The sequence below is a fragment of the Petromyzon marinus genome, chromosome 54 (assembly GCF_048934315.1).
Source record: "Petromyzon marinus isolate PM22_M1 ecotype Great Lakes invasive population chromosome 54, UKy_Petmar_22M1.pri1.0, whole genome shotgun sequence".
NCBI classification, from domain to species: domain Eukaryota; kingdom Metazoa; phylum Chordata; class Hyperoartia; order Petromyzontiformes; family Petromyzontidae; genus Petromyzon; species Petromyzon marinus.
The window spans coordinates 3,749,093-3,776,480 of record NC_133720.1 but is presented as its reverse complement, the minus strand read 5'-3'; the positions used below and the strand labels follow the sequence as shown (position 1 = coordinate 3,776,480).

Sequence of the window (27,388 nt, the reverse complement as noted above, 5' to 3'; positions counted from 1 at the left end):
GTCAAACTTGTAAATGATGCCATCCTAGTCTCTCGAGTTCTCGCCTAGCTTTAACGAGATAACTTACTGTTTGGGGTTCCACAATTTGAATGAAATTGAAGGAAAAGGGGAAATGAACAAACTGACAATCACACTTTAACGGCCCAAAGAAGTTCAGCCATACGCTAAACGATCCATTATTTATTACAAAATAATCATCAGCGGCGTGGAAAATATTAGTAACAAAATAAATAAGCACACAATACGTCTCCCTTCATATATTTATCTCTCCACGTAAAAAAATAAGCTTTTTTTTTTTTACATCCCATCAGCTACAAAGCCTTCTGGTCATGCATAATTTCAATATTCAACACGAGAAAACTCTGGACCGGTTTCGACACACAATGTCTCATCAGCAGAGTCAGCCTTGCTTGAACAATATGCTGGTGAACTGCCAGATGCTAGAGGTAAAAGACCCTAACATGCAATCGTAAGACTAAATCCTACGCCTTGTCGTATAGAATCCGTAAAAATATTTTTTTTGTTCACAAGGTTATATTTAAAGACTTTGGTTACAAATTGGCAAGGTAAGACATTACTATCATACTTAAAACGCTGTCTGTTCTAAGACCAAGACTTGTTAAGCCAGTTAAGGGATCACATGCCAAAAGAATGGACTTATAAAATCATGTCAGATTGGAACGGTGTTCATATTTTTTTTAGCAAATTAAGCTTTTTGCTTTGCAGTGCACTTATAAGCATTGGTAAAAATCTGTAAAAAAAAACGGCCTCATTAATTTGAACAATTTAATTTATTTTGAAAGTCTTTATCATGAAAAAAATAAAACTCTGCTATAAAGGTTAACAAATTTACTGCACAAAGGACAGATGACGTTAAAATATGGAAAATGTGTCCATCGCAACGCTTTTGTGGGTTACATCTCATCGTTCATGCCAAAAAAAGACGAATTAGTTGTTAAACTTCTCCGTATATTCTCCCATGTCTCGATATTGCAGCGTTTTGCTCTGTAGGTTTTCTGACATTTCCCTTAAAACTCTATCCCCCATCCAGAACGCCCACATTTTAAAAAAAGAACCCACTCAATTAGCTTAAGAATATTAGCGCGCTGGCCTCATTTTAAAACCCTTATCCCTTCGACTTCTATACGTGGAGCAGAGGCTGCATCAACTATCCATGAGCCGTACAAAAAAAACACTCGTTTAAGAGACGCCAACCGCCGCTCATCAAGCGAGCACACCCCCGCTTCGTTCAGCTAAACCCCCACGCAAAACAATCTCACCACCGCTCATGACGCGGTTCCCATCTCCCATCTCCAAGCGATCCACCAACACTGGATGATAAAAGAGCCGGAGATAACGGATACACTTCGCCGCAAGAAACCTAACGACAATCCACCGATTTTTTTTTACTTTAAAGAAATTGACTCTCGAATATTGGGGGCGGGGCGGGTGGCTTTTTTGTACGCACATTTCTGTAATCCGATTCGTGCTGCCCCATCCAATATTTACAATCGCATTCACAAACCGGGGCAGTACTGGCCAAATCACAAGATCACTACTCCTGCAGTATTTCACGTGCGTGCGCCACTTATCGGTGCGTCTACGAGAGAATTCCTGCAGGCCTCTGCAACAACCTCATCGGGGCCGTTCCCTGAAATTTTTGTTCCGAGTTACTATTTTCGTTCGAGCTTGGGTCGGAGCTCTGCCATATCGCTTCCCGAAAATCGATGAGCCTCCGACACAAATCGATCCAGCCGTGGTTGCACGTAGGCAACCACTAGTGTGATGAACAGAAAATGTTCATGGGAGAAAACTTCCATCCTCGTACTTGCAGTCACTTAACAGAAAAAGGGTTTGCTCAGCCACAACAGAGGTGGGCATATTGCATTTTTTTTTTACGTGTCCAGAAAAAAAGTGTGACGGTGTGTCGTGGTCTCAGCTTGGTCATCTCTATATTTCGTAGTCGCTATCTTTTTCCTCATCTCAGCCTGGTCACCTCCGCATTATTCACCGTCAGACGTGTTTGTGAAAGTGTAGCCATGTACACACGCGCGCGCGCGCGTCGTTCGGTCAACGTCGCTGTGTGGAACAGCGGGCAAACGTGCGCGTGCGTTTCAGTGGGGAGCTGCTTACCCCAAAAGTGTCCACAGCATCAGCGCAACGCTACTCCCCCGCGTCCGATCGCTCGGCCGCCGACAAGACACGAATAGGTACACACCCACACACCGCTGGCCGTGCGTGTCCCCCGCATCCTTCACCCTCACACGCGTGGGTGATGCGCCCGAGAACAAGAGACGTCACATGAAGTTATCAAGCTCGGCATCGAGCGCAGCTGCCATCTCGTCTGCCTCCGAGCTGCTTCCCTCCGGCTCCTCTTCCTCCTCCTCCTCCTCGCTCTCGTCTCTCCTGCGCTTGTGTCCTCTGTTGCACGCGAACACACGCACGCACACACACACACACGGTTCTCGTTGCATGCACACAACAGCAATGTCACCTGCCCGTCAAATCCACCCCACGTGGCGGATGACACAGTGTCCGCAACTGCTTGCGCATGTGGCTAAGGAGATGTGATCTAGTAAGGAGGGACAGCCTGGGATGAACCAGCTTATATGACAACTCACGTATATTTTTTTTTTTTTGGGTGTGTGGTGGCACATGCCTGTGAACCGCCAACTCAATTGCCTCAAATGACACATATATATTCCCACTTTGGGGCAATGCTATTGATGAAAGTTTACAATGGTGATAATGCGTAAAATGATGCCAACTCCTTGATAAAAGTGCCGAATATGCCGATGATAAACACAAGAATGCCAGCACTGCTGGCAACGCCATTGGTACGGCTCCTGCTGCTGACGATGATGCTGACACTACCGTTAACGACACTGATGCTGATGGATAATGCTGCAGTTTCAAAAATAACACCGGTGATGCCAAGATAATCATACATATTTTTATTATTGCGTCTTTCATGACATCATTATTCCACGGTGCCTTACCAAGTACTGCATAGGTAAAGATAAAGATGCAGGCGTACAAATAATCGCTCACACCGCTGTCAACAGTAAGGAACCTGCCCTCCCCCCCCCCTCCAGCAGAGGGTATTTTTGCATACTCTTCCACGCTGCTCAATCATCTTGGAAGAGGGTGAGAGTACTTCCAATCGAGCCCGCTGCACGGGACCTGCATTGCTTCGACTGCCGCGCACGACAGACCAAAACCGGTGACCTCTTCTAGATTGCAAGTCCAGTGTGAAATGTGCCAACCATTAAACCAGTGGTTCTTAACCTTTACCGCTGCCTTGCACCCCTTTGGTTCTCAATCGTTAAAAAAAAATGTGCAATGTTAATAAACACATGATGAAACAAAGAACTCGTACTTACATACCCGTGTTTAATGTGTTTCGATGTATTTACCCTCTAAAGCAATCTGGCCATGTCTCACACCCCGAGAAGGGGCATCTCGTACCCCCAGCGGGTACGTGCACCCCAGGTTCAAAACCACTGCATTACACCATGGCAGCGTCCTTTACCAAGTACGTGACAAGAATCCACAAACCAAACCACCTCCACTAATGCTCGTGCAACACTGTACCCATGGTGCACACTTTAAACACATTTCACTCTAGTCATCGCTTCCATGCCAAGTTCGATTGGAAAGGGCACTCAGCTCATTAGCCCTTGCTATGATGCCTCATTAAAATAATCGGAGCCCACGACATAACTTTCTGCAGGAGATGATGAGCTACCGCCAAACTCAAACTTGATACAAAAAAAGCAACTATCACCAGAAACAAATTAAGCATGAGCAGAAATGACAGGAGACGTGAGTCAGCTAATCTGGCCTCCAGCGACGGGTTGTGATTCATCACCACCACTCCCCCAACCCACCCACCCCCCTGACAATTAAAGCAATTGTCCCAATCAGGGGACACGCTTAAATTCAAGGTTATTTGTGTAATTGTATCTGTCTCACCTGAACAACCTTTGCCATATGCTTAGTCTGTGTAATGTCTGCCTCACTTGTACTGCTTTTCATTTGCTCGCTTATTTGTTGTTGAACACTAGCCAAGGAAAAGTTTGCACGTAACTTACCCCCCCCCCCCCCCCACCTTATCCCATTACCTTTCCACGGACTTATCGTTTCTTTCTCGCACCACAGCCGTGAACGTCACACTGAAAATGACCATTCCAAAAAGAGTAACACTCGTCATTATGCGAATGGGGATGATGCTGCCGACAATAAAAAAAAGATGCTAACGCGAATGGGAGAAGACGCTGGGTGACTGCGAAATGACTATAACGTTTGTGGAGATGACGCCGAGTGACTGCCAAATGATAATAACAACGTGAGATGAGTTGACGCTGGTGAGACCACGACGATGCGAACAGTGGGAGAGGATGCTGGTGTCCGTGAAACCACATTGGGCCTCACGCTGTCAGGCGCTCATCACCGCGGGACGCTGCCTTCAAGGCTGCCGCCGCTCGATGACGAAGGGGGCCTCTCGATGAGCGTCCCCAGCTCCTCCTTGCTTTGCGGGGGGGCCCTGCCTCCGGCCCCCCGCTCCACCTCCATCTCGGGCACACAGGGGGCACCGGTGCGGGCAGAGCTCCCTCCAGCAGCCTCCGCCGTCTCCGCCGTCTCCTCCTCCTCCTCTTCTTCCTCCTGCTCCTCCTCCTCCTCCTCCCCGTCGCTCTCCTCCCCAAGGATGTCATCCACCTGGCCACGCCACCACAATGCACCGCTGAGATGGGTAGCACTCAAGGGAGGTGGCTCGGTTGGCCACAGCGGCGAAGGGTTACGGTGCCCGAGCCACAACAGTGAGAGGCAGTTCCTGGTGGCCTTTGTGCCGTTAAGGTCGGCGTCTGGTGGCTAAACGGTAGAGCGTGCGGCTCACGAGCAAAAGGTTGCGAGTTCAAATCCACGGCTTGGGGGGGAGGTGGGGGGGGGGGTGAGAGGTTGATTCACCTCCTTGTCCATGCTGTCCAGGTCGTCCTTGGACAGGGTGTAGAGCGGCAGGGCCTCCGACATGCTGGGCTGCCTCTGCCGCCGACTCCCCTCCGGAGCGTCCCTCACTTGCTGCTGGCTCAGGCACCTGTGTGCAAAGCGTTACGAGGCAGCGAGCAGAGGAACAGGTGGTAAAAGAGTCTGCATGCGTCGGGGGACACCCAAGATTTGTTTCGCCACTGAGAAAGTTTGCGCGGAGAACAACAGAGCTATATTAAACTATTTATTGTGTTTTACAAGGTAAGGTCCACTGAGCTACAGAGCTCTTTTTCACAAGCGACGTGACCACAATCGGTCAACGCAATGGCTTATCATGCGGACATTTATAGCAGCCAAATACAGTAAAACCTTGGATTGCGAGCATAATACGTTCCGGAAACGTGTTTGTAATCCAAAGCACTCGTATATCAAAGCAAATTTCCCCGTAAGAAATAATGGAAACTCAGATGATTCGTTCCACAACCCAAAAATTTTTAATTTAAAATGATTAATACAAATACCTTTTTATTTAATATAAAGTCATCAAATTTATTAATTAAATTTAATCGTGGCTGGTGTGACGGAGACGAGAGAGAGGAGGAGGAGGGTTATTGTGTAGGACGACTTTCACTGTCACTAACGGAATCACTGCTATCTGTTGGCTCACTGGAATCTTTTTCTTTTTGTACGACTTTAACAAGGAACCCATCCAATGACACTTGCTTTTGCCTCCTTTTGAGGACTTCGCGGAAATGTGACATTGCATTGTCACTACACTTGGACACAAAATTTAAAAAATGCTTTACACACACACACGTGGTCACAACACTATAGTAGTGTAGTAAACAGTATACACGTGGTCACAACACCATAGTACTATAGTAAACAGTATACGCTCGTACGGATGTTGACTATACGAGTGAGGCACGCCGACTGAGACCGAGCATGGGAGACGATTACCCACAATCCCGCAGCGAGAGAAGAACCATCGGCTCAGTTGTGATCACGTGACGCTCGGCAGACAAAGCGTATACGTACTACTCGTATTGCAAGACCTCGCTCGTTTATCAAGTTAAAATTGATGTAACATTTTTGCTCGTCTTGCAATCCAAGGTTTTCACTGTACTCTGAAAGCATGTTGATTCTAAATGTGGGGGGGAAAAAACTGGAGGACCCGGAGAAACATCCACACGACCACGGGGAGAACATGGCAACTCCAAACACACCGTGCGTCAGGGTTGGGATCGAATTCACGACCTCCTGTATACTAGTCGCAGTAGTTAACATCTCGCCACCGCGGCACCAGTTGAGCTGCCACAAGCGGCCCGGTAATTTCGGCCACGGCGTTACTACCAACGCGCGGCCGGGCATTAAAAAGCACATCATCCACAACATTATCAGAATGATAATGGTCAGCCGAGGAATGTAATGTGTCTGAGAAAACGTCAACCGAGGAGATGGAGTCATGAAAGGAATTGAACGTGCAGACGCTGGGTGGCTTATCACATCGCAGGATCGTGAGAGGCGGTGGCTTGGGCAGGCCTTCGTCCAGCACGGTTGATGATAAATGACCGTGGCTGATAATGATGATGATCATCATCCACAACAACACTAATTAGAGTTGCTGGATCGTGGGTCACTACGACGCCACTTTCATGTTTTGAACATGTCAATGCAGTGACGCAACTCGGAAACCATGACGGCGCTCCTGACTTTTTCACGAAGCTCAAAACCCACGACGGACAATCCGCGACGCCAGCGTCGACGTTCGTAACTACTCCAAGCCTTCTTGATACCCGAGCCTTTCTTTCACGACGCGGAAACCGGCTCAACACCCCGACTGGCGTCTAAGCGCTGGGCAGCAGCAGCAGCAGCACTCTCGTACCTGAACGGCGAATGGTCGTCATGCCCCAGGCCCCCGGCAGGCGCCGGCGTTATACTGGGCACCTGCTGCACCTGCTGCTGCTGTTGCTGCTTCTGCTGCTGCAGTTGCCGTTCCTGCCGCTCCTGCCGCTCCTTTCGCTGCTGCTGCTGTTGCTGCCCTTGCCAGCTGCTGGCTCCTTGCGCGCACGACTGGACGTCGCCCCTCCTCAGCAGGCGCCCCGTTACGGGGTCGTACACGCGCGTCTCGGGCGGTGCCGGCGCCGTGCTGCCCCGCGGGTGCATGGGGGTGGGATGCAGCAGAGCGTGGCGGGCGCCGGCGCTGGCGCCCGCCTCCGTGTACGTCGCTGGGCTGCTGCTCCTGTCAGGAGGCCACCGCGATGGGAGACGGTGGGTGGGGGGGAGTGTTGTACATATTATTATTTGTATTGTTACGTTGTTGAATCAGCAATATGCATTTCACAATATGATGGTTATCAAGATATCGTGTTTTCATATTTCCAGTTTCCCATAACTTTGTAATTGGACTTCACGTTCTCTGTCATCGTCTCGTGCTGTGACGTACAGTAAAACCTTGGATTGCGAGCATAACTCGTTCCGGAAACGTGTTTGTAATCCAAAGCACTCGTATATCAAAGCACTCGTATATCAGTTGTGATCACGTGACGCTCGGCAGACAAAGCATACACGTACACTGCTCATATTGCAAGACTTCGCTCGTTTATCAAATTTATATTTATTTTAATTTTTTGCTCGTCTTGCAAAACACTCGCAGACCAAGTTACTTGCAATCCAAGATTTTACTGTACCTCCGGTTTGAATAAGAATTACTGAGCAGTACTACAACTGCAATTCACTCGACAGAAGCCTGCCACGAGACTTCTAAGCATTGTAACTTTACAATCCATAATGTTTTGATTTAAAGCTTTCGTGACTGCAGCAATTCATATTCTTAGCTCTTTCGGTAAAGTCACGTTGTTTTATATATATTATATTATTTTATTGTTTCCCTTCAACGTGACTTTACCGAAAGAGCTAAGAATATGAATCCATAATGTGTTTAATGCACATGCTGCTGCCAGTTACACAACAAATAAATTACAAGCACTAATCACTAAATCTTGACTTAAAGCTTTTGTGACTGCAGGAATTCATCTTCTTTGGGTCTTTCGGTCAAGCCAGGTAGATAGGTGAAAAAAAAAATTGCTATTTCTTCACCTGATGACGATTGCTTGTGTTGCGATCGAAACGTTGTGATATTTTATTATTTTGCTATCTACCTGGCTTGAGAGGAATTAAATATTTTAAGAAAAAATCAATGAGCAATGCTAATCACAAGACTATATTGTGAAAAAACTAATTTTTATAGTCCCGCTGATCTTGAATTCAACGAGATTTTGTAGTATCGCCATATCACGGCGAGCCTGTTCCCAACTGTGCTACGCGAGTGATTATGGATGTATCAATTCACCCGATCCACAACTAGAGGAATTATCACAATTCATCAGGGGTCATGCTCCAACTCGCATATTAGAATTTTTTTTTTATTGCGGTGCGTGTATTACAATGCTTGCAAACCCTGGAAATCCTCATCGAGTTTTCAGGAGGGTCCTGATAAGTTTTCATAGTCAGGAGCTGACGATTGGGAAGTGTTTTTCAATTAAATAATTACCAAATAATTTTTTAAATCTTGCAAATGATGCAGCCACACATGACCTACTCTTCTTCAAATGACATCAGTCTTTAATGTCTGCACTGAAGCAGATGTGTCCTATTATGGTTAATACACCAACAGTATTAACCAGGGCAGCCTGCTGATTTGACCCTTGAACCTCTGCAACTAGCAGAAAACGCACCATGTCACCGCCAAGGAATCTATAGTTGCACTAATCTACAGGCCTTGTGGTCGCATGAACATTATGTACGGGACATTATTTGGAACACGAATGATTAAATGCATGGATCGTGAACTTATGAACTTATTTTAATGAGTGAACCAGAAACATGATAGCGTCTCCGTTCTGGTCCAGGCTGATGTGTTTAAATTCCAAATTGCTCATCTTAATCACAAGTGCGTGTGATGGCTCAGTGATGTGACCAAGGGCATCAGTTCCACGAGGCACTCAGTCCCTTCCACAATGCCAAAACCCTTACCGCTATCAATTTATTTCTACGGCGACTAAAAAGCAAATTACACTGACTTTGCAATGGTCGTGAAACACGACTACCGGCTATGGTTACTGACCATTAAAACCACGGAAATATATATTTTTAAGTCCGTTCAAACAACGCCCGATCGCCGACTCTGCTTGCGGGAGGGGGCCAATGTACGAGAGCCCCATCCCAGCAGCAGCATCTCCGATCAACACGCTTGGCCAAGTACGGCGCGAAAGAAGTTCAACGTACGTGCATGCAAGGCTCCACATGCGTGTCTGTACCTGTGCGTGCGCGTGTACCCATCGGTGAGTGTGAAGAGGCGCTCCTCGACGTGGTCCCAGCGATCGGCGCAGGCCCACAGCCAATCTGGCGTCACCACACGGACGCGCCTCGACTCAAGCGCTCGCCGCACTTTGTCCGTGCCTGAGCAACGCAGAGCCACAATGTGTTTGTCCAACATCAGTTCACGTTCACGTATGCTTTCGGAGGTGGGGGGAAAGCCGGAGGTACCCGCGGAAGAAAGCTGTGCAGAATAGCGGGGAGAATTTGCAGTAAGGGGCCGTCCACGAATGACGTCACGCGATTTTGGACGATTTTTGACCCACCCACACCTCGTCACACGGCGTCACAAAAAGTCAGACCCCCCCCCTCCCCTCAAATATGACGTCACGAAGCTCTGCCCCCACCCCCCCCAAAAAAATATATATAAAACATGCTTCAAATCGCTTTAAACTATTGTCATTGTAGTGCGTATTTAATGTGCCGCTGCACTCTGGTGTTGTAGGAGAAAACATTTATCAAAAAGTCTATTTAATGAAGTAGAACGTGGTGTCTATATTTATTTAAGATGTGCATTTTGATGTGACGTCACGTTTCTCAAACCCCCCCCCCCGTCACACATCGTCACAAATGTCTGACCCCCCCCCCCAGGTGCATGACGTCATTTATGGACGGCCCCTAAGGCACCTGAGTCAGGAATCCAACCTAGGTTCTTGTTGTATGTAAGGTGAACTTCATTCGCACCGTAGCCAACCGTGCTAATCGGACGTGCGGGGGAAGGACAACAAACTAAACACAAAAAGCAGTTCTAAAGAAATTAATTTTCAATCTAGATGATTTAGAAGTGCATAGCTCCAGTGACTTCCTAATATCGGAAGGAAGAGCATTCCCGACGGCCGCGTGACTGGAGTTCGCGTGATCATTGATGCTTATTGACGAGCTCTGACCTTTGACCACTTAGCCACCCAAAGTCTGCGGGAGGTATTTTTTTTTAAGTGCCCGGTATGATGACAAACGCGCAGGAGGGCAAGACTCGGTCTGCGACCATGTGTCAGCAAACCTACTTTCTGTACTGCTTTACGCAGGCACCTCGATGTCCTACGGGTACGGTGTAACGTGCAGGTGATGACTCCATCTCTCTGTATTCCGTCTATTTACGGTTCTAAGGCACTGCATGAATTGCATACAGTGAGGGAAAAAAGTATTTGATCCCCTGCTGATTTTGTACGTTTGCCCACTGACAAAGAAATGATCAGTCTATAATTTTAATGGAAGGTTTATTTGAACAGTAAGAGACAGAATAACAACAAAAAAATCCAGAAAAACGCATGTCAAAAATGTTATAAATTGATTTGCATTTTAATGATGGAAATAAGTATTTGACCCCTCTGCAAAAACATGACTTATTTCACACCGTACGTAGCCAACCGAGCTAATCGGAAGTGTTGGGGAAGGACAACAAACTAAACACAAAAAGGAGTTCTAAAGAAATTCGTTTTCAATCTCGATAATTTAAAAATGGATAGCTCCGGTGGCTTCCTAATACCGGAAGAGCGTTCCAGACGGCCGCAAGTGTTCACCCTGCCCACTTCTGCCTTACTCTGCAAGTGTACATGCGTGTATGTCGAACTCCTTTCGCACCGTACGCAGCCAACCGTGCCAATCGGAGGCGCCAGTCGAAGGACCGCTCTGTGACAGCCGCTGCCGTTCACACCCACCGGCCTTAGCAGCGATGAGGTGCGTGGTGGCGCACTGAGCGCTGCTGGTATCCAGCACCAGGCTGGAACTGACGATGGCTCCCAGCGCAGAGGCCACCCGGTACTCGCGCGTGCGGTCCGCCGGGCAGTTCGTCGGAAACACTGCCGGAGAGACACCGCGCGCGGTATGAGCACCCACGGCACGCTTCGGCCGTCGTCCAACGATCCGGGAGCTGCTCTCGTTCGGCGCTCTACAAGAGCGTCGCGATGGCTATGGGATGATAACTACCTCGCCTGGTATGCAGTAGGTCGTGGGTTCGATCCCGACCCTGACGCCTGTTGAATATTTAGCGTTTGCGTGTTCCCTCTTCCCGTAGTTGCGTGGATTTTTCTCCGGGTCCTCCGGTTTTTCCCTCCACGTTTAGAATCAACATCACACGTTGAGTATTTGTCTGCTATACATTTGCACACGACAATAAGCCACTTCGTTGAGCAAATGTTTGTGGCCAGGCCGATTCTGCAAAAAGAGCTGTATAGCTCAATGGGCCTTACCTGGCAAAAAATATATATCAACAATCAATGGCTGGGTAGTTCAGGCTGTGCCAAGCTGACACCACTGAGATCCTGCGTTTGGGGATTCAACCGGGCGCTCCAGTGCAGTGCTTCGCAACCGGTACACCGCGTTAAAGTCCAAGGTGTGCCGTGGTTATTTTGCTCACAAGCTGGGACAGACAAAGTCCCCTCCGTGCCGATCAGTGGCCAGTCGAGGCTACCGTTACATCAGTGCATGAGAAATCAGCCCAAATGTTAAACGTGTTACAATATACTGGCCGTAAGGTCATAGGTCAAGAATGCTAACCATTACACCGTGGCATGGGCCAAATTGTCATCTGAAAGGAGACATATCTGTGGGACCTATATATTTAATTTAAATGAAAGAATGAAACCTCCACTGAAGACGACGACGACCCCACGCAGCACGGAGCGGCGCAGCTCCGGCACGACGGAGCGCAAGTCCGGCTCGATCACCGCCCCCCCCGGTTCGCTCTCTCCCTGCAGCCTCCCCCGCTGCTGCTGCTGCTGCCAGCGGTCGTGCTGCACGTAGAACATCGAGTGCACGCGCGACAGCACCTCCTCCAGGTGCAGCAGGTAGTCGTCCTCCTCCTTATCGTCCACCTCGGCGGCGGCGGCGTCCGCCACCACCACCGCCGCACCCTGCCAGCGAAAGGTCGCCAAGTTTATTTCGTTTCTTCCCCTACGGCAGTGTTCGTCACTGCAAGGCCCGCGGGGCCACTGGCGGCCCCTAGTGGCTTTTAGTGCGTCCCCTGACGTGTGGAACCCCCCCCCGCCCCCCCGGCAATGTGAAAACACCCCCTATCATCGTCATGCTTTCGAACCCCAATAGTTTCAAATCTTGTGTAGCACAAGGGCACTTTTTACCAACCGCATTAAAAACAATCGGACCCCGTTGTTTAAAATGTAGTGCAAGGAGATAGAAACGAACCAGCGAGCGACCTATGGATCGCAAGTCCAGGGCGCTGATCATAACAACACGGCAGCTCCCTTTGTATTTCCAATAAAAAAACATAAAAAATGTTGCGTTCCTTACGAGACAAACCGTTAATCGATATCTGACCAGATTTTTTTTTTACGTTAAATTTACCAGTCGTGCAATAAAATATTTTAAACAACCCCAATTCAAACACAGCATTATATGGCTCAGTACTCAATGAGACGTGAGCCTCACGAAGCCCCCCGCGCTACTTTGGTGCTACGTCGCATCCGTACCTCGTGGGCCTTCCCCTCCTCCTCCTCAACGTCGAATTCAGGCTCAAAGGACTCCCCCTCAGTGATGCCCGACTGCTCCGTGTTCTGCGACGCGATGTCCGCGGTGTCGTGTCGCGTCTCGGCGCCGCCACCGGCACCACCGTTCTCACCCACCGCCTCGGGCTCGCACGCCGGAACACAAGGCCCCGCGGCTTCGCCCAGGCGCTCCTCCCCACCCCCTGCCTCCTCCTCCTTGGCGGCGTCACGCCCGCTCCGGACGCCGCCGCGCAGCGGTGCCGCCATCTCCGCGTCCAAGCGCACGGTTTGGCGATCGGCGGCCGCCTTCACGTCCGCCTTCACGTCCGCCTTCACGTCCGCCTTCACGTCCGCCTTCACGTCCGCCTTCACGTCCGCCTTCACGTCCGCCTTCACGTCCGCCTTCACGTCCGCCTTCACGTCCGCCTTCACGTCCGCCTTCACGTCCGCCTTCACGTCCGCCTTCACGTCCGCCTTCAACGTCCTCACATCGTTGTCGTCGTCGCCGCCGCCGGACGTCGGGGGCGCCACCGCCTCGCCCTCTTCCTTCAGCGCGGCGGAGGGCGACGATGGAGAGTCGCTGTCGCTCGACAAATCAAAGTCCAGGTCGGCCTGCGCGCCGCTGCCCGCGTCGCCCCGCTTCTCGTTGTTCTGCCTGGGCTCGGCTCCCACGTCCGCCACGTCCGCGCCCGCTTTCCATTCCTCCTCCTTCAACGAAGCTGCCGCGGTGCCGTCGTCCGTCACCGTCGATCCGGCCGTCACCGGTTCCTTGGCGCCGTCCCGGAACGTGGGGTCCTTCGCGCCGCCGCACCGGCCCGTGCCGTTGTTGGTCGGAGCAGCCGGGGCCCCGCCCGCCGCGGGTTTGAGCCGCGAGTCCGCCGCCGCCGCCGTCGCTTTTCCCGCACCGTCGATCTCGGCGGCCGGGGGGCATTTGGCGACCCGCTCCGCAGGGCCGCGCGAGGACACCGCGTTAGGAGACTCTGCCGATGCCTGAGAAGAACTCTCCGGGGTAACCTTGGCGACGTTATTTCCTGGAGAGAATTCAAAACAAATTCGCGCGTAAACAAAGAGTTGACTTTTGAACTATGTTGTTTTTGGCGGGTGTGATCGTTGAGCATTGTGGTGGTGTTAGAACCATGCAGGGCTGCTTGTTCTCTTCTCAGTAACGCAATACAAAAATACTAAGTATGGTGGCTGCAGAAATTGTACTGCTTACTAACCAGCACCTGGGTAGTAAGCACATTGTGTGAACAAACACAAACTCATAAATTGCTCCGGGGAGACCAAGATGCCAGGTCTCCTGCTATTTTTGTAAACCAAAACAAGTATTATTGTATTTTCACCATGAGACTTGCACCGTAATAAATACAAATCGACAATTTTATCACACGTTTGCCTAAAATAGCTGTAAATGGGTTGTAGCATTAATAAAACTAAAATTTAATTGGCATGTGGAGGAAATACAAAATGCATTATCTTAAAATTAAATGCAACTGTGTAAAAGAACCAGAGATAGGGGGATTCCTGTAGCGATACTACTACACTTAATTGAATAACGGTGCTATTACACATGTAGAAATCCTAGTGACATGAACAAACAAAATCCATATTTTACAAATATCCTAAAATGACGCTAAAAGCCTCCCCCCCACCCCCATGTGCCCACACCACATCCGCGAGCTTCACAAACTCCAGTCCGTGCTCCATCACAGTCAAGCTTTCCATGTTCACCAGTCTCCATTTAAATGCAAATCAAGTATGGATGTATGTGTGTTGAACTTCTTTCGCACCGTACCAAGCCAACCGTGCTAATCGGACGTGCGGGGGAAGGACAACAAACTAAACACAAAAAGCAGGGCAAAACAAAAGAAGTTTGGCAATCAAGATGATTTAAAAGTGCACAGCTCCAGTAGCTTCCTAATATCAGAAGGAAGAGCGTTGCAGACGGCCGCAGAAGCGCCTCTGAAAGCGCGCGATGCGGTGACCCGCCATCTTCATTCAACGGCCAACTAAAAGCCGCTGCTGCGAGGATGACCACCGGATTTCGCGTGATGATGGTTTATGGTCCTTGACGAGATCAGCAAGATAATGTGGTCCATTTGTGGCAAGTCTCAGACACATTGCACGCATCCCACTCATGATAAATATAGCAAAGCCTACATTGCAGGAGGGGTAATGGAGTTCAGCGTTCGGTGAATCTGTGCATTATCCTGAAACCTCAAATGAGTGTGACTGCCATGTGACCAATCCGAATCAGAGACCAGCAGGGCATGTGAGAAAGTTGGTGCCACTCAGTGTGGACAAGAGGCAACTGAGAGTACTAATAAAGAGGTGGTTCTGTGTTGTCATCTCCAAAGCGAGTGGTTCCTAACCTTTCTGGACCAGCTGGCCACCGTCCTCAAAAACAAATGAAACAAAATCGATTGGATCTGCAACAATGTGGGTCCACACTCGTGCGGCGTAACACTGCGCATTCGTGCAGGAAGGGACGTACCCCTGCGCTGAGCCTCGCGCGAGCCCGGCGGGGCGTTGATGTCGCCGGTACCCTGGAAGTAAACGTACTTCCGCACGGCAACCAGGTTGGGCGCCGACCTCCACACATCTTCGCGGTCATCGATGATGCACACCATCGAGTCGCCGCACGGAAAAAGGTTTCTGCGCAAGAAAACAAACATGCACATTCACCGACGGTGCACGCTCGCGTGTAAGCAAGCAAAGGTGAGCATTCACGTCGCCGTGGAAATCAATTGTCCGACAGGATCACTCACTTGAGGTTGCCGGTTTTGCAGTAGGGATCTATGCACTCGTCTCGGGAAAGGATTCTGTGCGAAAAAAGCTTCTTTTCCGGATCCAAAAATCCTGCGGTCACGATAAACAAATGCATTCTTTCATTCACCCATTGGAAGGTGGCATCAAGTGTAACACGGTGTAGAGGTATATTTTTGTTTTTGTGAAATGTTTGACGAAAGTAATGCACCTTTCACGTAATTATTTGTGGTTAAAGTGGGACCATCAAATTGAAAATGAAACGCTTTAAAATACGTATTATTTATTTAAAAGTCACATTTTACACCAACTAGGCGTGGTGTGGACCCTGTCTGGCTGCTCCTTTTCGGCAAATCATGGTACAGGTTTTCACTGCACGTAACAGCACAAGGTTCTGATATCTGCCGCAGGCAAACCAAATATTTTAACAAAAAATTTGCGATTCATATGTGATTTTTGGGTTAGGCCACGGAATAATCTAGCCAAATGTATATATTAGTAGTGTGGTGAGTTGCAGTTGTAATGTTGAAGTCGTTGGTTGGTGTAGAGGCTGTGATTGTAAAAGTTGCTGTTGTGGAGCACTGCGATTGTAGCGTATGTTTGTATGTTGAACTTCTTTCGCACCGTACGTAGCCAACACCTGTGCTAATCCAAGGTGCAGGGGAAGGAAAGTTTTAACGTCAGAAAATAAATTATGAATCGAAAAATATTGGCCGTGAAAACCCCACCTGTTCAGTTTGCCATATATTCAGTCCGGTCGATTTTACGGACTTTAAAAAGGTCCAGTCCTGACAATGACACACGGCCGGGCGGACCCACCGGCGATGGTGTGTGCGTAGAGGCGGCTGCCAAAGGTGAAGACGTGCAGCTCGTAGAGCTCGGCGATCTTCTGCAGGAAGGAGCGGCAGTGGGGCCGCAGTCGCGTGTGCAGCATCGGCTGACCCTGGCCAAGCTGGAAGTGGAAGATTCCCTAAAGGACGTCGGAGCAATGGGGGTCATCGACGTAAGCATTAGCAGACGTGGATATTCAGCGGCAAAGCCATTTCCTGCTAAAGTGAGCATTGAGGCGTGTGCGAGTGCGTTGAACTTCTTTTGCGCCGTACGTAGACAACCGTGCTAATCGGAGGTGCGGGGGAGGGGGGGGGAAGGACGACAAACTAAGCACAAAAAGCAGTTCTTAAGAAATGAGCTTGCAATCTCGAAAGCAGTTCTCATCTCCTACTTCAAGCAAGAGAACAGATAAAACACTTACAATAACACCTCTTAATAAGTCATATGAAAAAAGAAGCCACGAGCAGGCAGTGGACATTCCACGTTCCTATGTCAGGGGTGAGTCTATCCATAAGATACAACTACTGTTGACTTGCAAGCAAAGCGGTACGATGGGCCGAGTCAACCCCCAACCAGGATTGAACTCGCAACCTTCCGATTGCGAGCCGCTCACTCTACGGCTGAGCCACCTGACTGGAACATTAACACAATGCATATCAATGATGAAGTATAGCACTGTGTTTTTAAAACGACAAGCAAGGCTTGGATACAAGCAAGGCTTGGATACAAGCAAGGCTTGGATACAAGCAAGGCTTGGATACAAGCGAGGCTTGGATACAAGCGAGGCTTGGATACAAGCAAGGCTTGGATACAAGCAAGGCTTGGATACAAGCAAGGCTTGGATACAAGCAAGGCTTGGATACAAGCAAGGCTTGGATACAAGCAAGGCTTGGATACAAGCAAGGCTTGGATACAAGCAAGGCTTGGATACAAGCAAGGCTTGGATACAAGCAAGGCTTGGATACAAGCAAGGCTTGTATTAAGTTCGCTCCATGTACCCAGGTCCTTCAGCTATAGGTTCCCCACCCCTGCCATTTATTCGTGACATATGCAAGGCATTAATGTGAATCCATAATAAAGTTTTTTTTGGGTTAGATCACGTAAATGTAAAAGCGTCGTTAAACCCACCACCACCCGACACAGCCAATTAGTAAGGTTTGTCGCGTAAACAAAACGTGGCTAATTAGTTACTTCAGCAAGTCTGTTGGAGGTTAAACCGATAACAATTCCAATTCGAGTACGGCGTTTCGCTGGTGATTCCAACCACCTTCGTTAGACAATTGCTTGTTGACAATTTTCCAACGTTGGCCTGGGGAGCTTCGTCTGCTCTTGCAACCCAAGCACGCTGCGAGCGGCTCTTGCAACCAACCACGGCGGTCCCACCTTGCTGCTCATGTGCGGGTAGCTCTGCTCCGTCGTGTGGATGAGCGTCTGGTCCAGATCTACCATGAGCACCAGCTTGCGGCTCCGCAACAGCCGCTGCTGATCCTCACGTCCCAGGCTCTCGGCTTGCTGCGACGGCAAGCGCGCGCACACACACGCACGCGACACAAACGACACGCGCGCGAGAGAGAGAGCAATGAACAGTTGGGGCTGGGTGAGAACGACCTGCGTGTCAATGCGTTCACTCCTGGGACGGTTCGCAAGAGCGCACGCCAGAGGGCAGAAAGCACATAGAATTAAGTCGTCGCCTGCTGTATAGCAAAAGCTAATGTGTACCGGCGTGACAGCCCAACTATATTTACGGGACTTTTTTTTTGCCAGTATCAAAAGTATGAAACAGTAACAATAGGTTTTACCCTATCTGGCAATAAAACAGGAGGCGATAAGATGTTCAAACACAAAATAGATTCCTTAAAGTCTGCATTAACCACACGTACTTGTGGTGAACACGCAAACAAACCAACTCGCGTATTTTTACGCATATCATTCGCCAATTGTACACCGATTGTACGATCGGCGTCATAGCAAACATAACACAAATAATCTATTACATTTTCTACCTTACAAGTGAAAAGGGTAGTTACCATTTTTAATAACTTTTGTAGGTGAACTTTTTGAACACAACACATATAACGACCGAAGGGGGTCCTCATCACTGCAGAGAATAATGAGCATCACACGCAATAATATTCCAGCGCACACGTGCACATGCACATTACATATTGCACATATGTATGCCAGTGCAACCGGACCTTACCTCGGATGTGACCATGAGCTCGGGCACGCTGTGAACCATAGAGATGTTGGCTGCGGAACTCGAAACCTGCGTCTGTCCGCCTGCCTTCGCCAACCTGGGGGCAAGGTCCGTGGGTAGGATCACCAAAATCCACACACACTTAAATAATAACATTCGTTAAATTGTCATATTTAAATGGCACGCAGTCACGTCAGTGGAAGACGGTTGAAAACTTTTTTTGTCACGTGAAAGCAAGATCACATGTCGATTTGATTTTACCCTGCAGGCTGAAACACATTTAGAATTATCCTCTGACAAAATGAACATAAATGCACCCGATCTCGTCAGATGTCGAAAGACTGAGCCTGCTAGGTACTTGAATGAGTAACCACTGATACTTTGCATGTGTTGAAGGTGTAAAACCAAGTGGCGGGAAAGAGATGGCAGCATTGAGTGTACTGTCGCATGTCAAACAATCATTATTGGTATTGGCCAAACACTCCAATGCGGGACACTCCTGATAAAGTCTTTAGACTTATTGAAAATAATCAGCGATATTATTTGTAAGAAAATTCAAAGGAACACCTTATCCATCATTATAAAATTCCGTTTTCTTGGAAGGTGTAAATTTTGTAAAATCCCAGGTTATTTCCTGCTGCAATGAGCGTTGAGGCAAGGGTGCTTGACCTCCTGTGTGTAGCCCTGAGCCATTGGAAATTCCTCATTTCTAATTGCAGGACCCAGTCTCTTCATAGAACAAAGACAAAGATCTCCCACATAGCCTTTAACAGACTGTTGGGGCAAGTGCTGTTAGCGAGCACCCATGAAGGCCAGCACAGCACACGAGGTGGGTGGCCAACACTACGCCCGGCCGCCTTTGTCTCCCTAGTGCCGTTGTTTACACATGTTTACACATTGCACCAGGTACTCATTTGAGGCCGAGTCGACCTAGGGGGAGGCGCAGGACCGGTTCAGATAATGGTCACTGGTGTTGGCTGTGAGCAGGGCTCGAAGCGTTAGCGCGCTAACAGCTACACTACCGCTCCCCACAACACACACAGACGCTCACCTCCTGAGGTCCTGCCCACACTCGGCACATAGTCCCTTCATCACAATGGGATGGCGACAAGCCTCCAGCCGCAGCAGCTCTCCTCTGTTACACCCACGGAAACATGCAAACCACACGGCAGCAGCACAGAGAAGCGGTGGCGAGAAACATTGTCTCCCTCGCCAGGTACGCTGAAGGTCGCGGGTTCGACCCCGACCCGGACGGCCCCTATTGTGTATTTGTAGTTTTGCATGTTCTCTCTCCCCGTGGTTGCGTGTATTTTTTTTCCCCGGATCCTCCGGTTTGCACCCTCCACATTTACAAGCACGCAATTATATGATTTGGCTGCGAATATAAATCCCCACATGTGACGATATAAGGCAGTGCAATGAGCTATCGTGTGGCCAGGTCGCCTCTGGAAAATAGCTAATAGCTCAGTGGGCTTTACCGGATGAATAAAATAGAAGTAATGGTAGTATCAGAGGTTTTCTGGGTGAATGTAGTAAGGTTTACTCTCCAACAAACTGGTGCGCTGAACTCGACAATCAATTGGCATATTTTGTTTACGTGACAAAACTAATTGGCCGTGTCGCGTGGTGGCGGGTTTAGCGACACATTTATATTTACGCGATCTAGCCCAAAAATAACTATTGTGGATACTATTGGTCGCGAAAGCCAACTACGTGACAGTAATGGTAGTGGTAATGTAATGGTAGTAGTTTAGTAGAACTCTTCAGCAATCAGGTCGGACAGACACTCGATGTTTTGAGGTCTGCATTCGCGTAGTAGTTAATCGAGCCTATGACAGCGTCACATACTGCAATGGTTTTGTATCGAAGGAAGTAAAAAAAACGTTTTACCGTTAATAAGAAGCACATCTCGTTATTTATATAAATGTAACCACATCCCAAAGCCGTAATCTTAACCACGCTCACCTTAACGCTTACACTCTCCAAAGCTGAAGCTCGCAATGATTGTTAAACATTCCTCATTTGGTGTAAATAAAGCATTTCGAAAATACATAACTTTGCAACGCCACGCATACATTCACACTTTGCACACATCGAAATGTTTTACAGCATCACTGCAATGGGCTTTCCCCACGGTGGTTTGTCAATAAATGTGAATGCACAGTACAGAGCTGGAATCCTAACGGGTTCTTTAAAAAGGGTGTGATTTTAATGTGGTGCATAATCAATAAGTAGTGCATTAACCGAATGTTTCATCCCATCCATAACATTTTAAACCACCACACTTGCAGGTTAAAACACTTCAATTCCTGCTTATTTCGTGTCACTGCTCTGCTTTGAAATTCTCCCAGAATCTCTATCCACGAATTATTATAACCTTGCTCAATTCAAAACCGTGTTCATAAATTATCATTATCTGGAAAAAATCAGCCAGGTGGCTCAGTGGTAGCGAGTTAAAATCCTTGCTTCAGGAGTTTACTCAGCCCATCATCCATCAGATGACGATAAAACAAGTACCACTTTGTGGGGAAGTCAACAGTGGTTGTGCTATCAAATTGATTTGCCCTTGCCACAGGAATGTGGAATTTATACCACTTGTGCAGGGCTGTAATCGGGATATAAGCACAATATCAATACTCATTTGAAAAGGAAATCGCTATTTCTGTAAATTAAAGTTAATTCTAGTCATAAAATCTCAAAAAGTCATGAACCATCTTCACAGATTAGCCACTTGAGCTGTTAAAATTAATCAGTCACTGAGCTGTTTTTTTTTCAAACTTCACAAGGCAACGTGATGCTTTCTATCACCCGTTTCACTTAAATCTAGAGTTGTCAACACCTTCGAATATAACTGTATTGCGCTACAGGCGTCTTGACATGACTATAATAACTGCTGTTCTGGAACTCACAACAACACTGATATGATGTCAAAAGTGTTGGTGAGTTCACAACTGACATCACAGCCTATGTTTAATATCATTCAAGGGTACAACCACATTTTACTTAATTCAGCTGCTACAGACCAGTGACTGGGATGTGTGCAATCTGAAAAAACAAGCCCTGCAGCACTGGAAATAATTGATTAAAGGACACAACACAAAAAACTAAGAGCTCTTCCTGACACACAATACTTTCTCTATGAAGTAAACGAATTATATTCTTGGTTTTTTCGGTAAAGTCACGTAGAAGGGAAACAATAAAATAATACAAATATAAAACAATAAAATTATCACGACGTTTCGACTGCAACACTAGCAATCATCATCAGGTGTGAAAACCACAACAAGAAGATTTGAAAAAAAAAATCTTGTTGTGGTTTTCACACCTGATGATGATTGCTTGTGTTGTAGTTGAAACGTCGTCAGAATTTTATTTTTTAGATTTTTATTATTTTATTGTTTCCCTTCTACGTGACTTTACCGAAAGAACCAAGAATATGAATCCCTGCAGTCACGAAAGCTTTAAATCGTAAATGAATTAGTTTGAAACTTTGTCACTGCAAAGAACTTCAAAGTTAGTCAGGCATACCATCACAACAAGTTATTACTCAGATGATGAATTCAAATGTGTGGGAGTGAAATGAAGTGCTACAACAACACATTTCACCAATAACTCAAGCGCTTTTTTTCTTGATTCAAAGCTTTCATGACTGCAGAAATTACTCTTTGGTTCTTTCGGTAAAGTCACCTAGAAAGAAATTAATTATTATTTTATTTTATTTCTTTCTACGTGACTTTACCGAAAGAACCAAAGAGCTTTTTGTCTTCTTCTCATCACTAAAGAAAGCTTTCCAACTCCTGTTAGACAGCTCGGGACACAGCTTCAGGAACACATCTACAAAGCACTATTTTTTGTAGTTGTGCCATCAGCCTTCAAGCTATTCAACGACAGACGACCAACAAATGTTCAGGTAAAAAGATTGGAATGTATTATATACGTTTGGTCCTTGTGCAAAATCAGGGCGCTGCTAAATTTCCTTTCCTGTTGCAACCTGATAACCGATTCATGGACTGCTCAGCTACTTCAGCACAGCTGACACTGCTGAAGTCGTCATCGTCGTCTTGCTGCTTCCACATTCGTACGCTGTTCTTAACTCCTTTCTCTTTTACCAGATTCACACACTGAAGCCAAATAAGTTACTCCGTCTCTCCCCTCAGTCCCTTGTTTACATCATTCTGCGAAGGAAACGATTTGCTCCATATGGGTTTGTCCCACCATGATCCAAGAGCTAAACCTGATCATTACGTAACCACTTTCACCAGTAATGCAACCCCCCCCCCCCCCATTGCGAGCATTAATCTTTGACCTTGTGATAACTGCTTTCTATCACAGTAAGCTGAAGCTGCACTTACATCCACCAATCTATACGAGCTTGCTACCATTGGCACTCAGGCCCTGCTGAAGCCAAATTTGTTGGGGTCTGAACCGAATGCTAGTTATTAGGTTTTAAGAAATAACATTTTTGCTACAGCAATCAACCGTGGTGGAATTTCTTTCACACTCTCGCTCAGTTTCGCAACGCTGAATGTGAGTCGCAGAACGATGCCCGAATTCATCGATCAACATCAACGATTGCACTTATGGTACTTGCGCATCAAAATGCTCGTGAAAGAAGCAACGTTTTGCAATTCACATGGTTACATAAAGTGTTCATTGCACCCATGTAACCACCGGATGCAAGGATGTAAACAAAATAAAAAAAGGTATGAATTGCCATGTTTAGTTGTGTCGGGTGGTGGCGGGTTTAACGACACATTTATATTTACGTGATATATCCCAAACAAAAAACGATATCATGAAAAATAAAAAATAAATCTTCATTGGAATCTAGACTGATGCACGACCATTCATCAATTTGCCAGGCATGGAGGAAAGCTGCATTATTCCAAGGTGTTCAATTGTTCCTCTATATCCGTTGCCCATTAAGAGGAACTTCCATGAAGCAGGCTACTTTATTGAAAATGGACAGGACAATCTGGCACCAATTGTATTGGTTAACCGTAAGTCACATTTTTACAGTTTTCCAAAACGAAATGTGCCAGTCTGTGTAGGTTTTCTTGTGGATGGTATTTTATTTACATCAGGCCATAACATTACTCTATTATCGAAGAATACTGCAAATTTTTAAAAGGTGCGTTTTAAAAGTATTAATAAAGGGCTCACAATAATATCGACTCATTTTTTGTTTTATATTTTTATTATTTTGTTGTTTCCCTTCTACGTGACTTTACTGAAAGAACCAAGAATATCATCAGAAACATTGCTAACATGTTTTTTTTCAAAAACATGAAAATCAGTTATATATAAATGTATATCTATATAATTCATGACATACGGAACAGCTCTGTTATAAAACTATGAATGAGCAAGATCCCTACATTTAATTGCATGTAATTGTACTATGATCAATTTAACAATTGACGTTGAGAAAAATCCCTCTTCCAAAAATATACAAAAAACTACTATTGGAGGAAACGTCCTCCTGTCATCCGAGCCGTTTGTGCAGATAAGGAACTTGACGTTGCCTCCTGGAAGTACTCAATCCTATTATCCGTGCCGTCCAGAAGAAGATAGGAGAGACCCAGAAATGGCAGAAAATTCATCCCGTCATCCACAAGTTTATTCATGCTTTACCGTTTGGATAAAACAAGTAATTTGCAGGAATAGCACGATCCGTGTACTTTTAGATTTTTTTCAAATACTTTGTCAGATGTCATGTTTCCAATCTATGTCTTGACAGCTAGTATGCACTGATTGAAAACGTTATTCTTTAGGCACATGCATCATGAATATCCCTTGTAAAATAGCCAGGTAACTGGCTAAAACAGTCATCTGTGTAACATATCAAACAAACTCAAACTCACTGGTATGTGGCTTCTATTACTAAACTATATATTTTTTTAAAAACCACTGGATCCTGCACTTTCTTGCATCGTTATTTAATCTATTCAACAGTGTTGAAGTGTAACTTGCATCGCATACGCTTGTGATCACTTTCTTTCTTGAATTTTCCGAGGACAGGGAAATCTAATAAAATCTGCAATTTGTCCTAGAGAATCAAATAAGCTGAACACGTAGGCTTTCGCGACTAATATCATCCATAATACAGATTTAAATTTTTGGGTTAGATCGCGTAAATATAAATGTGTCATATTCTTGGTTCGTTCGGTAAAGTCACGTAGAAGATAAACAATATAATAATAAAAATATAAAACAATAAAATTCTCACGACGTTTCGACTGCAACACAAGCAATCATCATCAGGTGTGAAAACCACAGCAAGAAAATTTTCTTGCTTTGGTTTTCACACCTGCTTGTGTTGCAGTCGAAACGTCGTGGGAATGTTATTGTTTTATATATTTATTAATTTAATGTTTCCCTTCTACGTGACTTTACCGAAAGAACCAAGAATATGAATCCCTGCAGTCACGAAAGCTTTAAATCAAAATTTATGAATGTGTCGTTACAGCCGACACAGCCAATTTGTAAGGTTTGTCACATAAACCGAACATGCCAATTTATTACTGGTACAGCACACCGGTGTGTTGGAGAGCAAATCTACAAAAATTACAATCCGAGTACGACGTTTCGCCAATAATTACAACTAGCATCATCAGGCAGATTTGATGATGCTAGTTGTAATTATATTTACACGATCTAACCTAAAAAAGCCCCTGTATTATGGAGAATCAAGTCAATTTAATGTTTTATGTCCCCATTTGAACCCTCCATGTACACATTCCCAGACTACTTTCATATATGTGACCAGCATCTTAATGTCTGAGGTTCTCTTTTCATCCACACCTCACTTATTACAACTGTCCCAATGAAAATATCTTGCTTTTGACTCGAATTCAGAAATGTTTGATTCTCGTGCATTGCATGTAACAGTGGTCAAATCCAAACGGTATGCTATTCATATCCTCTCCTTATTCACCTTCGCTGCCAATGCCATGACTAGTGGAACCAGATCTGCTGAGGAATGGGAGTCGTGGTTAAATGTGCAACATATGCAACAGACTTTTTTACCGTACTTTGCCATGCTGGTCAGTGACACTGACAAGTGAATGCAGCAGTCATGCGAGGTGAAATCTACTCGCAGTTCCCAACAATAGCCAGACAATCGCAACCACAACACCAACCCATCACCACCACAGTTGTTTAGTTTGTGGGCCTCTTTCCCGCACCTCCAATTCGCACGGTGCAAAAGAAGTTCAATATACATACAACGCTACAATTACAGTGCACCACAACACCAACTTCTACAATCACAGCAACTGCAGCTACCAACATTATAACTGCAACTCACTACAGGAAGAACAAACAGCAATGCACCAGTCAATTTAGTTTCTTTCTACGTGACTTTACCGAAACAACCAAGGAGTAATTCCTGCAGTCACGAAAGCTTCGAATCTAGATTTAACAAACAGCAACTTTTCACCACTGGCCACCGCTTAGCTACAACTGTCCAAACAACTAAACACCTACACGCTTCACCAAAGCAACAATCGCCACATCAACCAAAAGTTGCATTGTGTAGTGCAGTTTGTTTGCGATGCAGTACATTTTGTTACATCGTTGTACACAGTCTTGCCGTGTTGTATATTGCATTATATTATAGTGTCACCGAGTCGAGTGCTTTTAATTACAGTATGTTAGTGCAGTGCATTATAGTGCATTGTACTCCAGTGTACAGAACTGTCACACCAGACCAGGCAGACAGAACAGACAGACCCAGGCGCATGCAAACCATCACAACTTCTCACGTGAACAAGACTCACTAAAACCTGCAACAACAACACCACCACCACCACACGTAACAAAACACTCTTAACAACACCCCCTAAACAGCACGATAACATCAACCGGGCGACGGCATTCTCTCACCCCGAGGCCACTATCTGTCCGGGCGCGCAGCAGAGGCGCACGACGACGCCAGCGCTGCTCGCCTTCAGCTTCACCTCGCGGGCAGAGCGCCCAGGCGAGACCGTGGTCGCGGCCTGCTCATCCTTCGCCTCGTCCGCCTCGGGGGCCACCGTCGCCGCGTCCTCCTCGTCCCGGCCGCCTCCGCCGCCGCTGTCCTCCACCGCCGCCACGTGCGCCACCACCGAACCCATGCGCACGGCCGAGCCGGGCGCCACTTTCCACTCCAAGAGGCGCACGGCACGCAGAGTGCAGGGAACACGAACCACGCCGGCCTCTGCCATGGCTGAGTGTGAATCGATAGCTTAACGATTTGCGATCGCCAGCGCAATTTAAATCTCGAATCGTTTCGTGTCCCGTGAATTAGGAGGAAGGGGCAGTGGATCGATTCACCGTGAGAGGGGTTTTTTTGATGGGAATCGGAATCGGCCTCGTTTGCAGGGAGGTTCTTGTTTATGAAGTGGAATATGGCGGGATTTTGGTCGGTGCCTCAGAGGGTTCTTGTGTTTTTTTCTTACATTCAAGACATAATAATAATCATGCTGTTGTTGTGAGGGTTATTTTTTTGTGATGTTGACCCCAGCGATTGGATGGGCCGCGTAGGAACTCTCACGCATTTTTAACGGCGGTGGGGGAATTTCCCGTGTATTTCACTATCTTTATACACGATTTGTATTTAGTATTATTGTTTCCCGCGAATGTAAAGATGTTACCTATCACCAGCGAACTAACAACCGCTCTGATGAAAAATAAGAATAGGTTTTTACCCGTTCTGGCAATAAAACGAGAGGCGTTAAAGATGTTCAAACACGAAAATAGATAACCTTTTGCAAGGTATCAAGTCTGTAAACAAACCACACTGACGTGA

General features: G+C 46.8%; 1 protein-coding gene across 2 annotated transcripts; it reads right to left on the bottom strand.

Annotated features, from left to right (window-relative positions):
• Nucleotides 1–167: 167 nt before the first annotated feature.
• CTDP1 (CTD phosphatase subunit 1) lies at nt 168–26,910 on the bottom strand. Of its 2 annotated transcripts, XM_032974663.2 has the most exons (16): nt 26,485–26,910; nt 19,649–19,732; nt 18,601–18,694; nt 17,784–17,912; nt 16,389–16,539; nt 15,572–15,662; nt 15,298–15,458; nt 12,789–13,834; nt 11,948–12,215; nt 11,022–11,162; nt 9,306–9,447; nt 6,872–7,228; nt 4,969–5,095; nt 4,454–4,719; nt 4,125–4,175; nt 168–2,421 (listed from the first exon to the last, which is right to left on the bottom strand). In XM_032974663.2, exons 1-16 carry the CDS (start codon nt 26,802–26,804, stop codon nt 2,298–2,300), a joined length of 3,552 nt encoding a protein of 1,183 aa, XP_032830554.2. In that variant the 5' UTR covers nt 26,805–26,910; the 3' UTR covers nt 168–2,297. The 2 variants fall into 2 exon arrangements, with proteins under 2 accessions (XP_032830554.2, XP_032830555.2); XM_032974664.2 differs by lacking the exon at nt 4,125–4,175 and having other exon boundaries at nt 26,485–26,889.
• Between the last annotated feature and the right edge of the window lie 478 nt (nt 26,911–27,388).

Coding starts and splice junctions, on each gene's coding strand:
- CTDP1 (XM_032974663.2), bottom strand. CDS start 26,804: ATGGCAGAGGCCGGCGTGGTTCGTGTTCCCTGCACTCTGCGTGCCGTG. Junction 11,163..11,947: donor CGTCGTCGTCTTCAGTGGAG/GTTTCATTCTTT, acceptor TCTCTCCGGCAG/TGTTTCCGACGAACTGCCCG. Junction 5,096..6,871: donor GACGACCATTCGCCGTTCAG/GTACGAGAGTGC, acceptor CTTTGCACACAG/GTGCCTGAGCCAGCAGCAAG.